The sequence below is a fragment of the Quercus suber genome, unplaced genomic scaffold (assembly GCF_002906115.3).
Source record: "Quercus suber isolate HL8 unplaced genomic scaffold, Cork oak 2.0 scaffold_1271, whole genome shotgun sequence".
In the NCBI taxonomy this organism is placed as follows: domain Eukaryota; kingdom Viridiplantae; phylum Streptophyta; class Magnoliopsida; order Fagales; family Fagaceae; genus Quercus; species Quercus suber.
Genome location: NW_027070663.1, coordinates 1 through 19,115, shown reverse-complemented (window position 1 = coordinate 19,115; position 19,115 = coordinate 1). Strand labels below are relative to the sequence as shown.

The 19,115-nt window shown below is 38.5% G+C and overlaps 1 protein-coding gene across 1 annotated transcript; it reads left to right on the top strand.

Annotated features, from left to right (window-relative positions):
- Window positions 1-15,888: 15,888 nt before the first annotated feature.
- On the top strand, window positions 15,889-18,871 carry LOC112040569 (high-affinity potassium transport protein; the record flags this gene model as incomplete). Its single annotated transcript, XM_065769682.1, has 2 exons — window positions 15,889-16,253; window positions 18,817-18,871. Coding segments are annotated over exons 1-2 (420 nt in total), but the record flags the coding sequence as incomplete, so codon positions are not given.
- Between the last annotated feature and the right edge of the window lie 244 nt (window positions 18,872-19,115).

Genomic DNA, 19,115 nt, shown 5'->3' with positions numbered 1-19,115 from the left:
CAAAATTATGGAGGTGATACCTGAATAGTGTTGTTTCAGTCTTACAGCTACTATATAGTGACTTAGGCGAGGGGCTGATAGGACAAGTATCAATACCAACCCTTTAGCATGCACGTATAAGGTGGGAATGAAAACGAAAGATGATATAAAAGAATAAGAAGAGGACAAGAATGGGGGATCGAAAAATAAGGAGAAAAACACTGTAGCACTCAGGAACCAAATTTGTAACTGACCTTGAATAATAAACAAGAATAGACATTCTCGGACCTTGCCGATGACGATTTTTCTTCAATACAAACATTTTTCTTTTCATTCTCTTATCATCTGAACCCATTCTAGCGTTTGTTTGATTAACTAAAGCCTAGTTTTCTAACCCATTCTCTATAAATTCATTATTTTGGGCTTTTTGGGCCTAAGTTCATCCAGGTAGTGGGTTGGGAGTTCAAATCTAGTCTTTACAATTAGTGTCGTTTGTGGGAAGAATTGGTGTTATAGTGAATCCAACTTTCAACCATGGTAGGTTTAGGTCCACATAAGGCAGAGTCTATAGGGTCTTAGCGTGAAGACTACCCCTGCGATCTTGAACGACAAAGAGATCGGGGGGGAAGTGTACATACTACCCATACCAGTAAAAGCCAGGCTCAGGGTAAGAGCCATGTCTCTCAAGAGGAGAATGCTAGAAATACTCAGGAGGAGAATGCCAGAAATATGCAGAAGGAGGTTGATCATCTGAAGAGAAGCTTGCATCATGAGCAGCGAAGGTGAGCTCCATCCAATCCTGACTTCTCTTCTAGAAGTGAAGAGGATGGTAGCTATAGGCGCAGATCGAGGAATCCCCTTAGTGAATCTTTCTCATTTAATGAGGATTATCATCATGAGCGCAGAAATAGAAATTCATCCTCGATCGGCCTGGGAAACAACGGTATGAGTAAAGCACTTAACCAAATTTCCAGGTCGCCTTTCACACGCTAGATTGAGAAAGGGAGACTTCCTCAGCATTTTTCCCAACCCACGTTCACCATGTATAATGGAAGAACAAACCCTATGAAGCATGTTAGCCACTTCAATAAAAAGGATGGTCGTACACTCTAAGAATAAGCCCTTGATGTGCAAGGTATTTCCATCCAGTTTGAGGCCTGTGGCGATGAGGTGGTTTGATAGTTTGAGAGCAAGTTCCATTGATTCTTTCAAGGAACTTACTCAAGTGTTTGGATCCCACTTTATCATGTGTAGCAAGGTTCTTCGACCGTTCGCTTCTTTATTGTCTTTGTCCATGAGAGAAGGAGAAACCTTGAAGATATATTTGGATAGATACTGGGAGAGGTTCAACGAGATTGATGGTGATTTTGACGATGTAGCCATGAGTACTTTCAAGCTCGGCTTACTCGCGGAGCATAGCTTAAGGAAGTCTTTGACTGGGAAACTTGTTACAAGTATACATTAACTCATAGATCGAATTGACAGGTACAAGAGGGTTGAGGAGGACCAATAGTAGGACAAGGCAAAGGGCAAGGTTATCCCTCAAGAGAGCAGGAATTTCAGGTTGGACTGCTACAACAATAACAGACCTCGAAGGGATTTTGCTAGGCAATTTTCGCTTGCAGCTCCTCAAGTGGTAAACACTATGTTTAGAGAGCTGGTGCATCAAGTTTTAGAGAAGATCAAGAACAAGCCATACTTCAAATGGCCGAACAAGATGAGTAGAGACCATTTGAGGCATAACCAGAGCCTTCATTGCCAATACCACAAGGAATTGGGACATACCACCGAGGACTGCTGAACATTGTGGAATCATCTAGAACAACTGGTTAAGGAGGGGAGGTTACAACATCTCTTGCACCGCCCCAACGAGTAAGGAGACCCGTCAAGGTCTGGGACTCAGGGGAATGCTTTTTCAAGACCCTCAATAGGCACAATTAATGTCATCTTTGCTGCACCTGGAAGGACTGGATCTTAGTCCTCCAGGGTGATGTCTATAGCTCGGCTACCAACCGAGGATACGAATTCAGGGCCGAAGAGGGCTAAATTTGAAATTCGACCGACATTGAGTTTCTTGGATAAAGACAAGGCAGGAACCATCCAGCCACATGACGGCATTTTGGTAGTTACCCTCAGAAAAGGAGGGTATGATATGAAGAGGGTATTGGTGGATCAGAGAAGTGGTGCAGAGATTATGTATCCTTATCTGTACAAGGGGCTGAACTTAAAGCTCAAGGACATGATAGCCTATGATTCACCTTTGGTAAGTTTTGATGGAAAAGTTATTATTCCAAAAGGTCAGATTAGGTTACTTGTGTAGACAGTCTCAAAAATGGTTGAGTGGACTTCATTGTGGTTGATGCCTTCTTCCCCTACACAGCCATAGTCGCCAGACCCTGGCTTCATGCCCTGGGAGCTGTTTCTTCAACTTTGTATCAGAAGTTGAAATATCCATCAAGAGTTCGGATTAAGGAGTTGGTAGGGAAACAATCCATGGCTAGGCAATGCCTTGTGTCTACAATTTTGCATCAACCGGCAGTTGAGTCCTTGGCCTTGGTTAAGGAAGGTTTATAGCAATCAAAGTCTACGGAATTACATGCTAATGGGCCAGCTAAGGAGGCTAAATGTGAAGATTTAGAGAGATTTGCCATAGATGATGATCTGGAGAAGTTATTCCGGAATAGAGCTCAGCTACCACCTCAGGAGAAAAGGGAGTTAGCAGAATTTCTTAAGAGAAACGTGATGTATTCGCCTGGAATGCCTACGAAGATCTGGGAATGGATCTGAGCTTCATCTACCACATCTGAATGTAATTCATCTGTCACCCCCAAGAAGCAACTGCCTCGGTATTCATCCAAGGAACATTCTGATGCTGTCAAAGATAAGGTCATGAAACTTAAGCAGGCTGGAGCTATTAAATAAGTCTTTTACCCCAAATGGTTAGCTAACACAGTGGTGGTAAAAAATAAGACTAGGAAGTGGCGCGTATATGTAGATTTTACAAACTTGAACAAAGCCTGCCTAAAGGACCTTTTCCCTATGCTTCGAATTGACCAACTGGTGGATGCGACTGTGGGTCATCCTCAGATAAGCTTTCTAGATGCCTTTCAAGGGTATCATCAGATACCTTTGGCCTTAGACGACCAAGAGAAGACAACTTTTGTCACTCCTACTGGAAATTATCATTATAAGGTGATGCCCTTTGGTTTGAAGAATGCAAGGACTACTTATCAGAGGATGATGACCAGGATGTTTGAGCCTTAGTTAGGAAAAAACATCGAAATTTACATCGATGATATGGTGGTAAAGAGCAAGGTAGAGTCCGATTATGTTAATGACCTTGGAAACATTTTTGATATCTTGAGAAGATACAAGCTACTGCTTAATGCCTCCAAATGTTCTTTTGGTGTCGGATCAGGGAAGTTCTTGGGCTACATGGTCACACACCATGGAATTGAAGTCAACCCTGACCAAATTAAAGCAATTAACAATCTATAACCACCTCGAAATTTCAAAGAGGTTCAGAGGCTTACGAGGATGACCACTGCTCTAAACCGATTCATCTCTCAGTCAGCGGACAGATGCAGGCCTTTCTTCTAATTATTGAATAAGTGGAAAGGATTTGAATGGATTGAGGAATGCATCCTAGCTTTCTAGCAATTGAAAGAGTATTTGTCTCGACCACCCATCTTGTCTAGGCCTGAGGTGGATGAAGTTTTGTTTGCCTACATTGCGGTGGCCTCCCACGTGGTGAGTTTGGTGCTAATACGGGATTATAGTGGCGTACAGGGGCCAGTTTATTATGTGTGCAAATCCCTACATGAGGCCAAGGTTCGTTACTTACCGTTTGAAAGGGCCATTCTCGTCGTGGTGCATGCTACGCGTAAGCTTCCCCACTATTTTCAGTCACACATAGTTGTTGTCCTAACTTAACTCCCACTCAAATCTCTACTTCGGAGTACTGATTGCACAAGGAGAATTACAAAGTGGGGTACGATTCTAGGGTCTTTTGATATTAAATACATGCCTCGCACCTTTGTAAAGGATCAGGTCCTTGCCGACCTTGTAGCTGAGTTTACTGAAACCCTAGTAGAAGAGGGGGTAGAAAAGCAGAATATGGGTGGAAAATTAGTTGGGGTAATCTCTGTACTCTACCTTTGTCCTGGAAGGTCTACATTGATGGTGCAGCAAATCACTAGGGATCTGGTGTGAGGCTAGTCCTGATATCTCCAGAGAGGATCACAATCGAGAAATCCTTAAGGCTGGGCTTCTCGGCTACAAACAATGAAGTTGGATACGAAGCTCTACTGGAAGGGATGATCATGGTGCAAAAAATGGGTGGAAAGGTAGTGGAGTTGTTCTTTGATTCAAGGTTGGTTGTTAGCCAAGTTCAAGGAGAGTTAGAAGTCAAAGATCTCAGAATGCAAGAATACTTAAACCAGGTTAGACATTTACAGTTTGGGTTTGAGTCTTTTAATTTATCACAAGTCCCTAGAAGTAAAAATACGCAAATGGACTCTCTTGCCACATTAGCAACCTTCTCGGCACAAAGTTTACCTCCGGTAATCCTTGTAGAGGGCTTATGTAAACCTAACAAGGTGGGAAGAATTGTATTTCATGTTCATCAAATAAAGGCGAGTCCTAGCTGGATGGACTCTATTGTATTGTTCCTCAAGGAAGATATTTTACTAGAGGATAAGTCTAAAATTGACAAAGTACGGAGAAAGGCTCCTCGATTTTGGCTGTCCGAGGACCAGAAGTTGTATAAGAGATCTTTTTCTAGCTTGTAGCTATTGTGTGTACACCCTGAAGTAGTTGAGCTAATCCTGGAAGAATTGCATGAAAGAATTTGTAGAAGCCATACGAGGGGCAGATCTTTATCACATAGGGCCCTTACGTAAGGCTACTGGTGGCCGAAGATGCAGAAAGAAGCACAGGACTATGCAAAGAGGTATGACTAGTGCCAGAGGTTTGCCCCAAACATTCACCTACCTAGAGGAGTCCTTAATCCTCTGTCCAGTCCTTGGCCTTTCGCTTAATGAGGCTTGGATATTGTATACCCTTTCCTTAAGGCAGTAAGGAATAAGAGGTATTTGTTAGTTGGCACAGACTACTTTACCAAGTGGGTTGAAGTTGAATCACTGGTAAACATTAGGGACGTGGATGCCAAACAATTCATTTGGAAAAACATTGTCACTACGTTTGGGGTCCCTCGTACCCTCATCTCGAACAACGGACTCCAATTTGATAGTAAAGCCTTTAGGAGATACTGTTGCGACCTGGGAATAAAGAACAGGTATTTTACTCCGGCATATCCATAGGGTAATAGACAAGCTGAAGTTGTTAATAGGTCATCGTGAGTGGACTTAAAAAGAGGCTAGATGATGTAAAGGGGAAATAGGTAGAAGAGCTATCACATGTCTTATGGACTAACCGGACTACACCTCGTAGGTCCACAAGAGAAATGCCCTTTTCCATGACTTATGGGGCCGAGACTATTATTCCTCTAGAGACCGGATTCCCTACGCTGAGAACAAGTTCCTTCACTCTCAACAGCAATGATGAACTGTTGGGGAGGAGCTTAGACTTAGTTGAAGAGCGAAGGGAAAGTGCCATGGTCCAATTAGCCTACTATCAACATAAGTTCAAGCTAGAAGACGATGCCAACATAAAGCTAAGGCCACTGACAGTTGGAGACTTGGTCTTAAGAAAGGTTTTAGGGACTGCAAAGAACCTAACGTGGGGAAAGTTAGGACCCAACTAGGAAGGGCCATATCGTATCACATCGGTGGCTGGAATAAGTGCGTACTATCCAGAAGATTTAGAGGAAAGGGTTGTACCACATCCCTGGAATGTAAATAGTTTTAGGAAGTATTATTATTAATAAATGCTTTCTACACCTAGTGTGGGTTTGTTATATTATGTTTTAGACGTTTTTCACCATTTTTCTAAAGTACCAAATAGAACCTTGGTCATGCCTGACTCCTCAGACCACATACCTTGGGAAAATTGGTATCTCTTAATTATTTTTCTAAGTGTTATACAGAACCTTAGTTATGCGTGGTTCCTCGAACCATTTGCTTTGGAAAAATTAACACATTATGATGATTACCTAAAGTATCAAATAGAACCTTAGTCATGCTTGGCTCCTTGACCACATACCTTGGGAAAATTGGTATCTCTCAATTATTTTTCTAAGTGTTAAACAGAACCTTAGTTATGTCTGGTTCCTTGGACCATCTGTTTTGGAAAAATTAACACATTATAATAATTACCTAAAGTATCAAACAGAACCTTGATCATGCTTGACTCCTTGGACCACATACCTTGGGAAAATTGGTATCTCTCAATTATTTTTCTAAGTGTTAAACAGAATCTTAGTTATGTCTGGTTCCTTGGACCATCTGCTTTGGGAAAATCAACACATTATGATGATTACCTAAAGTATCAAATAGAACATTGGTTATGCCTAGCTCCTCGGACCACATATCTTGGAAACATTAGTATCTCTCAATTATTTTTTTAAGTGTTAAACAGAACCTTAGTTATGCCTGGTTCTTCGGACCATCTGCTTTGAGAAAATTAACACATTATGATGATTACCTAAAGTATCAAACAGAACCTTGGTCATGTCTGACTTCTCAGACCACATACCTTAGGAAAATTGGTATCTTTAAATTATTTTTCTAAGTGTTAAATAGAACCTTAGCTATGCTTGGTTTCTTAAACCATCTGCTTTGGGAAAATTAACATATTATGATGATTACCTAAAGTATCAAACAGAATCTTGGTCATGTCTAGCTCCTCAGACCCACATATGTTAGAAAAATTGGTATCTCTCAATTATTTTTCTAAGTGTTAAACAGAACCTTAGCTATGTCTAGTTCCTCGGACCATCTGCTGTGAGAAAATTAACACATTATGATGATTACCTAAAGTATCAAATAGAACCTTGGTCATGCCTGGCTCCTTGGACCACATACCTTGGGAAAATTGGTATCTTTCAATTATTTTCTAAGTGTTAAACAGAACCTTAGTTATGCTTGGTTCCTTGGACCATCTGCTTTGGGAAAATTAACATATTATGATGATTACCTAAAGTACCAAACAGAACCTTGATCATGCCTGGTTCCTCAGGCCACATACCTTGGGAAAATTGGTATCTCTTAATTATTTTTCTAAGTGTTAAACAGAACTTAAACTATGTCTGGCTCCTCAGACCACATCCTTAGGGTATATTAAGACTCTCCTTCAAATGGCTAAGTGTCAAGGCAAAGCTTTGGTTATAGCGGACTTTGTGAGATATATGTTTAACGTAAGTTAATATCCTTTATTAACTATTTTTGGTACCAGGTATAATTACTCCAAACAGCAATGATGTTCATTGCAACAAGAGTCCAAAATGGATGTTCATGAGCATCACTTAAAGCATTTACGGGCACACTTGTATTTGTGTAAAACCCTACGAAATTGGTGATGAGTAAGGCACAAAGTAATTTTAAGTCTATGTACATGTTGCAATACTATGTATGTTCTTGAAATTAAGATTATGCTTTGCCGAGATGGTTAACTTAGTAAATTTCACCTACTTTTGTTGCTGATCATATGAAACAGGACAATTACTTTGTTATTCAAGTAGGTTGGTGAGAGAAATGTTACCTCACTATTACTTTTATTAAGTGTTATTCGAAATGGAAATCATATCAACTTCAGTACGTAAATCACAACGAGAAAGAAAATACCCATAACTTTCATTAAATAAAAGCCTTAAAATAAGGCAGATTAGATACAAAAAGACAAGTTAGTTACAAGCTAAAAAAAAAAGAAAAAAAAAAAAGAAAGAAGAAGAAGGAAGAAAAGCGGCCTATTTCTTCATTTTTATTACAAGTTTTCTTTTGAGTCCTTGGGAGGCTGAGTATTTGCTGCTATGGTTGGAACCTCAACTTTGTCTTTTGGATCCTCTTTTAGGGGTATGGAGAGGGTTGCCAACACCAACTCCATGTTCTGAGAGGTTTCTTTGTCCTTAGAAGGATCCTTTGGAGCCAGCAAAGGTAAGTCAGAGCCTTGGTCTGCTTCCTTACTGACACCTCTTACCTCTGTAGCACCCTCGGCTTGCCTTGCCCCCTCTGGAAAAGTGTTGGCCACAGGAGGAGCTTGCGGTGGGCTGCCTTGAGTTTCACCTGCCTCCGAGGGCACAAGGTCAGCCTTGGAGTCTGCAGAACTTAAAGGGCATATGGCGGGGGGTAGTAGACATTTTCTGCTTTCCTAAGCACAGAAGAAGCCTCAACCCCAGCTTGGTTGAGGGCCTCACCTTATGTCAGGGCACAGTAAGTTCTACATACTGTAGAGACCTTGGCCATAAGAGCGTCCTCGATCTCGGCCACCCCAACTTCGAATTCGTGCCGCTCCGCTTCGTCCTTATCTTTCTCTGCTGCCTCCTTGGCCTTCTCGGCTAGAGCTTTGGCTTTCTCAACCTCCTCCAATTTTTTCTTCAGGGTAGTTATTTGCTTCTTAGAAGTGGCCAATTATTCTTCAGCACTTCGGAAAAGCAACTGTTGGCTTTTAGCCCTTCTCAACATTTTCTAAGGAGGTCGCAACGAATTTCCTTTCCTTTTGCTCCTTGGCCAGCTGAACCTTCAGATCTTTGTTACTCTTCTTAGCCATGTGGAAGGCATCCACGACAACTATTCTTCTCCATTCTTCCTCTTTCATTCTTTGGTGGGAAGAGTTCACCATCTTCTCGACCTTAAAGGTGGCCTGGACACCCTAAAAATATAAACATATAAAAAAAGAAAAGAAAAGAAAAAAAAAATACCTAAATTGAAACAATTACCATGGCTAAGTCCCTTTTTAGACCAAGGAAAACTTCGTGTTGCCTCAAGGACCGAAGGTCATGCATATCCTTGGGAAGAAGTAGGGTTTGTTCCATAGCGTAGGCCACGTACCCCGCCATCCCCCCTTGAAAGTCCCAGATGGAGGCATCACTTGTTAAAGGAACCCCATCTAGCTCCAAAGGAGGAGCCCAAGCTGGGGCTGCAACTTAGTGCTCACCCCTTTTGTCTGCTTCATGAGTTGACCTAGTCTACATGCCCCGGGGATGTTTAGGTTCCCTTTGATGATCAGCCTCTTGAGAAAGATGTGTTCTCCTAGTTTCCATCACTTCTTTACCTTTGTCTTCCCTTTCCTTTTATGGTCCACGGGGTCGGCATGGGTTTGTTGGGCAGGTGGAGGAGTAGAAAGACAAGTCTGAGCTAGAGGAGTAGAAAGCTAGGTTTGAGTGGTCTTCTCGAACGCTTTTCCCCAGGCTGGGACTCCAGCAGTTCTTGGAAGGTCAACCTTTGTGTTAGGATATATATGTTTCACTTATTAAGAACATATGTCATTCTTTTATGTAATTGGCTAATCCTTTGACAAAACGCACTTTATTTGTAATTGGGTAGTTCTGGGTGTTTTTAATACTTCAAGAAATAAGGTTTCAAGATCAAGTGTTGAAGTCATCAAGTCTGTCCAAGAAAATAAGCTGAAAGTGCAAATTCATTAAAACTTGACAGTTGTCTCGACAGTTGCATCTATTGAGCTTAAAAAAGCTGTCTCAAGCTCATAAGCTCGATACCTGCTTGACAATTGCTCGACACCTCTTATCTGTCGAGATTTAAGAAATTCAGAATTCTGATCTGATTTCTTAGGATCCGTGAATGTGTCTTTGGGTCTTCTTTTCTCCTAACCCTAGACATATAAAAGGATTGTTTTAAGGGTCGTCAAACAGTTCACAAGTTGCATAAGCATTAAACAAAACTCTGTAGAAGCAAATTGTGGCTAGAGACAAAGTTCTTGCCCTAGTTCATCTCTTTTTGAAGAAGTTGCTGTATATGTGCACCTTTGGGTTTTATGACCAAGCATCTTCTTGATCTTCATCGTGTAGGATGAACTAGAGAACTTTGCAGCCAACCTCTCTTTCAGTTGGTGTTGAAGTTGCGTATTGGGATTCGTGCATTGGTTAGTCACATACATGGGAGCCGTGCATTAAAGGTGGAAACTGTTACTACAGAACAAGTCCAATTGGGTATTGGGGTAAGAGTTCAACTGTAGGTTGGTAAGGTACTTGAGATTCCTTTACTTGTAACCGTTTGTTGTGATAATAATGGAGTTTCAGGAGTGGTGACTTGAAAATCACTCGGTGGGATTTTTGCTGTCAGGTTTTCCCCATTCGAAAACAAATCACCATGTCATTTTTTTTTTCTGCTGCATTATTAGTTTATTAGTGATTTATTTATGCTACCACGTGTTTACATGTTAAATTGATTAATTAATAACTTGGCTAATTAATTAATTGGTTTAATCATAAGGGGTCAATTCAATTTATGGCCTATCACTTTGTTTCCTTTGAATTCCCATCTTATCTGATAATGCAACGACTCCTTCAATGTGACCGGATTGAAGTGGGGAAAATTGGCCGAGGTCACCAATGGATGTCACCAGAGATAATGGCTGATTGAAAACCTCGTAGAGCTCGTTCGAGTCCAAGATGTCTACTACCTCGTTTTCTTTTCCTTCTTCTCATTCGCCTTCTTCTTTGATGGTAGGGCAGGAGGAAGTAGATTCACCAGTTGCGGTTTGGGTCTAAAAAGTTACTTTGGGAATACCCTTCGAGATTGATTAAGAGACGAGATCACCCTTTGGGATGGGTTGAGTGCAGAGGGTACCTTCTGGAACGGGTGTGCCTTTGGGGAGGAGAAAACTAGGGACAGCTACACTTATTTGGTGTAGATAGGGATCCTTGGCTTTGATCACACACTTGGGAGCCTGAAAGCCGAACGAGATCGGCTTGTACCCTAAGATTATGTGAGCCGCTTGTAATTGTCCGTCGTCGTGTACAAAGACCTTGGCTTTTAGTATGTTATCCAAACTCTCCTTGTAAACTAAGCTGAAGTTTGGTTTGGCGGTGCATTTATGTGGAAAATCATCAAGAACACAAAAAGTCTTTTGTCAGATATAAAAAAAGGGTGGGGGGGGGGGGGACAAACCCCAAAACGAAAGAAAGAACTAGTCATTAAACGCCCTAGACCTAAAACCCCATATGTCTGTCCTTCTCTCATCGGGCAAGGGAGGCCATCGTGCCATTCCTTTGACACGATCAAAAAGTCTTTGTTAAGGCCTTTGTTAGATTCTGGAAGGCATTGAATGAGTCTGACTTTGGGACACCTAGACTTTAGGTAATACCCTTGTCCCTTCAGATGGTAGAGGTTATAAACCCAGTTGACATTATGATGGGTGAGCCCTAAACCCATCTTTTCGTTGAGGGCATCTACACACCCTAAAATCCTAAATATGTTTGGGGCGCTTTGGGTGAGAGCTAACCTGTGAGCCCTAAGATAATCCCTAGTCACAGGGCTCATGGGAATTCTCATCCCCGCCTCTATGAAAGCAATTATTGGGATCACAACTTCTCCCTCCTCCCTTTTCACATGCCACTCTCCCTCTTTGCAATACCTAATACCTACGCCCGGAGGAATCCAATATTAAGCCTTAAAATTTTTATCCCCTTCTCAGAATCTACCTAACACTTAAATCTACCCATTCTAGAATGGTTTAGAGAGACCTAAAGTGGTTGAGAGGAAAAGAGTGAAGACGAGAAAAGGAAAAGTACGAAGAACAGAAAAGTGTGTGGAAAAATAAAGCTCAAAGGTTTGTGAAGACTTACAAGAGTAAGGAATATGTCCTCGGATGAGCTTTTAATATTTGTAGAAGCACGAGTAAGGTGAGAGAGATGGTAGGTTCAATGTATGTGCGCTAGGTACTAAGTGATTGCTAAAGTAAAAAGAGCGTTTGATTTGAGTGATATTTATATCAAAGAATTAGCTACGGAGTAGGAAAGTTCCCACCCAAATCCTAACAGAATTCACAGCCGTTGGATTTGCATTGCACAGTAGAATGTGGGGGACATGAGGCTATCAAAATTTAATGAGGGGCGCGTTTTGTAAGCTGAAGCGACAGAAGTGTGTCTTGGGTAGTTAAAAAGGTGTATTTATGAGCAGAGATGGGACGGAATAAGCACAGAGCAAATCTGATGACGTTGAAATCCTTCTTTCTTCCCGAGGATCCAGAAAGAAGAATCTCGAGGGGCTATTGTAAGGATATTGGGCCCCAGAGCCCATCATTTGTTCGTGTTACGGGTTTGTGGCCCAATCCAAGGACAAGGGATTGTTCGAAGAGAAGAAATCTTTATTAGAAAAGACTGTGTTAGTAAATAAAGGTTAACTTTGACCATGATGGCTCAAGAGGGTGGGTCGAGGATAAATATGTCCTTGGTTGATTGATGCCGAGGTCCGAAGGGGTTGTCTATCGCTCAGGGTGATGTTCCAAGAAGTCTCATTGGAGTTGATAAGTATCGTATAGATATCAGATAGGAAAGTGCCCTAAAATATCTAATGAGAAAGTTGCTACCTTCGCATTAAATGCATTATAGCTAACTCTCTAACTACATTAATGTGGAGGTGATACCTAAACAGTGTTGTTTCAGTCTTATAACTATTATATGGTGACTTAGGCGAGGGGCTGATGGGACAAGTATCAACACCAACCCTCTAGCATATACGTGTAAGGTGGGAATGAAAAGGAAAGATGATATAAAAGAAGAAGGAGAGAATAAGAATGGGGGATCGAAAAATAAGGAGAAAAACACTATAGCACTCAGGAACCAAATTTGTAACCGACCTTGAATAATAAACAAGAAAAGACATCCTCAAACCTTGCCAATGACGATTTTTCTTCAATACAAACCTTTTTCTTTTTATTCTTTTATCATCTGAACCCATTCTAGCATTTGATTGATTAACTAAATTCCAGTTTTCCAACCCATTTTCTATAAATTTATTGTTTTGGGCCTAAGTTCATCCACGTAGTGGGCTAGGAGTTCAAATCTAGCCCTTACAAGTTGGATTACAATTTTTTTTTTTTTTTAATAGTGGGTTAGGTTGGGTTTGGGTCATAAAATTCCATACTCGCCAAACCTAATCCGACCCACCCATATATTTAATATATATATATATATTTAAAATATATTATATAATTAATAAATTTTTTAAAATAACTAACTCTTCCTATCCTATATAAAAGCCAATTAGTTTATACAAACCCTAGTAAATTACTATTGTTGTTTAGTTATTAGTGTTGTTTGCCTTTAAGGAGTTATATTGATACTAATCTTTAAGTTTTTTCAATATATTTATATTTATATTTTTTTTCTACTCAATTTATTAATAATAAAAATAAAAAATTTGTCCAATCCATGGGTTCAACCTGACCCAACCTGACCCATGTGGGTTTGGTTACGTTGGACTTATGTAATGAGTTAGATTGGGTTGAATTTTTTTTAACCCACCATGATCGGTTGAGTAAAAAAATCCCCTTAACCCGATCCAATTCGACCCATGCACACCCCTAACTGTGTGGCTGTGTAGATTTCTTTCTAGATTTCATTGTAGTTCTTTTGAAATACAAATTGTGATTCTTTCCAGATTTCATGTTCGTAATCTAATGGGCAAACTTTTGTTGGTCTCTGACACCATACTGATAGACATGTAACCTAATGGACATGATTCTAAAAATAAAGATGAAAAAGTACATAACATATCTCCAATACAATTGAGTTTCTGAAACCACCTTTTCACCGGTTCTAACTTCTAAGAGCCATAGCCAATAAATTATCTTATATGCCCTTTATTCAATCAAACCCAAATTTACTAGTTTATTTATGCAATGATTTATGTTGCTGCATTATTTATTATATTTACCAATTGTTTAATTGAATTTATTTTACCTTTTTTTAGGCTCTTCATCTACCATAGATGGAACTGATGGTACATTCCAAAACACCCTGGATGATTATGATGATGATGAAGAAAGTGGTGTCACAATTATGGAAAGAAAGTTGACATTATTTTTGAAGAATTAGGCAGTTTTTATACTGTAATGTATTAAGAGGTTGGATTATTTTGTTATATTTCATACTATGAGATTTGTTGTTTTTGTTGTAATATTTTCTTGTTAAAAACTTGGATAATATTATCTAGTTTTTACTAAAAATTAGTTTGATTTGATGAGAGAAATTTATTTGTAATTTCAAGTATATTTTTATTAATAAAACAGGTTTTTTTAATTAAAAAAATGTAATAATTGGAGGCCAAAAAAACAAAAAGTAGAGATTTACGGGATAGGGCAGGGATGGAGTAAGAAAATTTTTCCTGTCATGTGGGGTGGGGTGAGGGCGAAGACCCTATCTTTCGGCCCTGCCCCACCTCATTGCCACCCCTATTTGTCATGCCCAGTCCAACTTGTATTAGTTCTTTGACTAGAAGCTAATATAAAATTTTGAGAGACAATAGATAAAAAGACTAAGGTACTGTTTGGATTGCGTGTCTCTCACATCCACCTTTTTTTTTTTTTTTTTTTTTTTTTTTTTTTTTCAGCTCAGTGCATCTTGCTCTGTTCATGGGACATGAACAATGCAAATAGGCAAATGAACAGTAACCTACGCGTGAATAGTAACTTTTTTAATATTTTTTTTATTGTTTTTAGTTTTTAGTTTTCAGCAAAATAAGTGGTATCCAAATGCACTTTAAATGTGTATTTGGGACAAGTTGAAAGTTTCAGTTTATTTGCAATTTCAGCTTATTTTTGGTACTATTCATAGATCATATTGCACTTTTTGATACTATTCATGGATCTCACTATACTATTCAGCTAATTTTTACTTTTATTTATAGCACTTTCAGTAAAAAATTTTATGTTTTAACTAAATAAACTATTCTCAAACGAACACTAAAAAGATGCAAGTAATAAAGACATTGGAAAGAATATGGACAAGAGTCGTGAGGGGGGCAATCAATTAGCGAAAGTAGCCAAATAACACCTTTTTGCAAACAATGTTGCAATCTACTACTGTTTCAAAAATATGTTGGGATCTACCACTTTTTTAGTACTTGAGCGTGGCGAAATCGTGTTTTTCATGGTACTCGAGTACCATTAAAAAATTTTCAAAATTTTTCTAATTATATTTTTTCAAAGAACTTGAGTTTTTGGAACTCGAGTTTCACAAACCCGACTTTAAAAAAGGTGGTCGTTCCCTACAAATACTATTATATTCTTTCAAAGAACTTGAGTTTTTGGAACTCGAGTTTCACAGATTTGAGTTAAAAAAAAAAAGGTAGTAGTTCCTTACATATTTTCAAAACAATAATATATTACTAATTTTTTTGGAAAATAGTGGCGGTGGCCATTTTTGTCCCAATCAATTGCCTTGGAAGGGCCAACTATTCCAAAAAAAAAAAAAATCGTAATTTTCACCTACTAGGCTACTACAGAAAAATTTTACACATTTTTGCTCCGCCCCTGGCCCCAAGTACCGTCAACATCTCATTCAATGATTCAAGCAATGCGAAACCGATCAAACGGTTGGATGTGGATCAGTTATGTTCAGCCCCAATTTTAAAGGTTGTAGGATATTTCAATAATATTTTTTTGAAGCTTTTTAGGTATTTTTTGAATTTTGTGTTTTACTCAATTTGGACTTTATTTAAAGGAGAGGGCGAACATGTCAATTCACAAGAGCGGAGAAGATATTCGGAGTGGGTTTGAAAGGAATATGTGAAAATATGTGGCGACGGTTTTTTCCGTGGACTGCCTGTTCTCTCACTCTTATGTTTGGTTTGTTTTTTTTTTTTTTCTCTTCAAACTTAACACAGCTTCTTCTTCTTCTTCTTCTTCTTCTTGATATCTTTGTGCCTCTTCAAATTGTGCAACATTGTAACTCAAACTTGGAAACTAGTATCAAAGAAAGACAAAATAGTCGGTTACCATTTATCACTCTCTTTCATTACTAAAACAAAAATAGTAGATTTTGTAGATAAGATGGCACAGTTCATAACACAGGGACGCTTGAAGATGCTCTTCAGCAATGGTGAGGGAGTGTCGTTTGGCTTGGAACCCAAAGACCCATTTCACTATAATAAGCTCAGATCAGTCCAAACCCACTTGCGCAGGCTCAGGTTTATTGGCTTTACAACAACTAGATTTTTCTTTTCTTCTTCTTACGTGAATAACAAGTCCAGTAGCACTTTCAATTTGGAGGCGTGCCTTAGAGTTAGTGATAGTGAGGGTGTTTATGATGATGATGATGATGATGATGACGACGACAATGATTTTGATCATAATGATGAGCTTGAGAGGGATGATTTGTCTTGTTTCAGAGGGCTAGTCTTGGATATCTCCTACAGGTCTCTTTCTTCTCTTCTTGTGACCCACTTGCTTACTGTATTCTATTTTTATAATTTTTTGTCATTATTAGTAGCATTTGTTTAGTAGAATTAAATATTTGCATTTGGGTTGTTGCTTGTTACAGTAAAATTTTAGTAATTTGTTTGGCTTTGATTGAATTAGATGTTTGGCTTTAGAAATTGACTTTCATATTAACTATTTGTACTAAGAATATTTAGTCTTTAAGTGGGCCTTGAACTTTTGCATTAAATTAAATGGGTGGAGTCATTATTACTTTCAAATGAAAGCAGGATTGACGATCATGTAATGTTAGTACTATGAGTTGAAAGTATAGTTTTGTTTCCATGCCAGTCACTTTAAAAGACAATGGTGTGAATGTAAGTCAGATGTTATGGATAAACTAGGTAAACTGCATTCAGTATACAGAATCAGGTAATTCTTCCTGATTAGAGATGAACTAATCTTATTTCTTGAAAACTTAATAAGCATTATGTCTTTAGAGTAATTTGTAAATGTTGATGCATTGTACAAATATGAAGAATTGGCCGCTATTAGCCATAGTTACAGAAAGTTCTCATGAGGCAATCATCCGTGAGAAACCCGTTTTAGATAAATAAGAGATATAGATGGAAAATATTGGACAAACACCATTCAAAAGAATGTAAGATCTTGTCAGCATAGTTCCTTGAAGAACAGAAGATAAGGCACACTCATTGATTTATTTATTTTGTAGATTAACCAAAGTAAGAATGTACTACTTTATACCACAAACTGAGGCACCTCTTGACAAGATGGTTCCCAGTGACAAACTACCATTCTACCAAAGAAATCACTACAGGCATAGAGCCAAAATAAAGTGCATTATGCATTAAACACCACATCCTAACTAATATACACATAATTAAACACGTTAGTAACATACAATATCCCTTAATAAAATATGCACACACAACTCAACACAGCTAAGCCTCTGACCCAATTAAGTCCAGGTTGGCTATGGATCCTCTGTCAACTAATTAGGATCAGCCACTTATATTTTCTTCCTCCATTTTATCATATTTTAAATCATACTTTCTGTTGCCTTTCTATTTAATGTATCGGTTTTAACTACTTCTACCTTTGTTTTCCAGGCCTTCCTCTACTTCTTTTTACACCATCAATCCTTTTTGTCCATAGATCACCCAAACCATGAACTATTTCACTGCATCCAAACAAGATTATCATGCCAAATATGAATGTGATTTTGACATCGTGTCCACAATACCCAGCTTTGATCTATCTGTAAATTATAATACTTAAAAGAGTATTCTAATCCAAGATCTTTTGGTTCATATATTTCTAAAGAAATGGTTTCCACAACCACTATCTTTGTAACAAGATAAAGATTCCCAAAGTGATCCACATTGTCACATAATCTGGCTTGGCATATTTCTTTTTATTGGATGTTTCTCTACTATAAATTCTAGCAAAATCAACAAGATGGGTAGGGGGGGTGGGGGAACTGTCAACAAATGAATGGTGATTATGGCAAGAGATGGTGCTTGGGGAAAAGGAGGGTAGAGGGAGGATATTCAGGTTGTTATGAGTAATATTGTTTAAATTTTAAAGGTAATTGGCTCATATCGTATTGTTGGGTAAACCTATAAATACTACATGTGTATTAAGGTTCGGTAACATTTAACCCTAAGGAGAGAATTAAAGTATTCCTACAAACAAAAATATTTTTTAAAAAAAGATTGATCAACAGCATGAATCATGAAAAATGTTTGGCCATAGTTTTTTCTTCAACACATCAATGAACAGTGTAATTATAGTAAGATGGGTCAAAGTTATTCCTACTTTGACAATATTGGAACAACACCCCCCCCCCAAAACAAAAAAAAGGGAGGCTATAATTTCAAATTGTATTGAAGAGTTCAAATATTGGTGCCATACACATTTTGCAAACGCTTCATTTTAGCCAGCAGATCAGATATAGCAGGCAATTTAAGTAAACTTATATGGCTTTTTTCAATGGATATATATATATATATATATACACCTGTCTTCTTGATTGACGCTTTTATGATTTCCAAGAAGTTGAAGTCATTTACTGAACCTAACAAAAAGCTTTTGTGGCTTCCTCCATATGGGCTTAGGTTGTTGTCAACTCTTTTGTGTAAGGTATTTCATATATATATATATATATATTTTTTTTTTTTACCTAGAATGGTCTGAAATCTTAACCCAGCTGCCTATAACCTCATTAACTTCTTTCAGTAGTTTAATTTATCTCTGCCCAAGATTTCTATATCTGGAGATTGTTGAAACATTTTCATTTGGTTAGCTCTATGCTGTTTTCTTCCAATTGTAAGTTCTCATGAATGGAGTGATGCAGAAAGGGAAGAACCCTGAAAGTTTATAGTTTTGAGTTAATTTTCTGCTGTTAGGCTATGATTCTGTAAGCCTTCCTTTTTGGTGCTCGAGGGATTGAGTGAATTCTTGTTTTACTCTTTCCCTTTACAATTTTAGGGCTTTCGTGGTTGTTTGCTTATGGTTCTGATCACTATTGTCCTGCACCAGGCCAGTCAATGTTGTCTGCTGGAAGCGTGCTATTTGTTTGGAGTTTATGGAGAAGGTTAGATTGCTGTGGTCATTAATTTATGTTTGATTGTTGGACATTAGCAAAGTATACTTGCTAGTATTATCATTCAAGCTCTTTTTGAAGTTACTTATTTTTCATTGAAACTGTTCTTAAATGATGAGGAACTAGACTATCATTCAAAAGAGAACTTTTGCATCAGTAAACAGCATGTTTACAAGAAATATGCAAAGCATTCATGTGCGCTATGCTGTGAGTCAGTGTGTCACCTAATTTATTT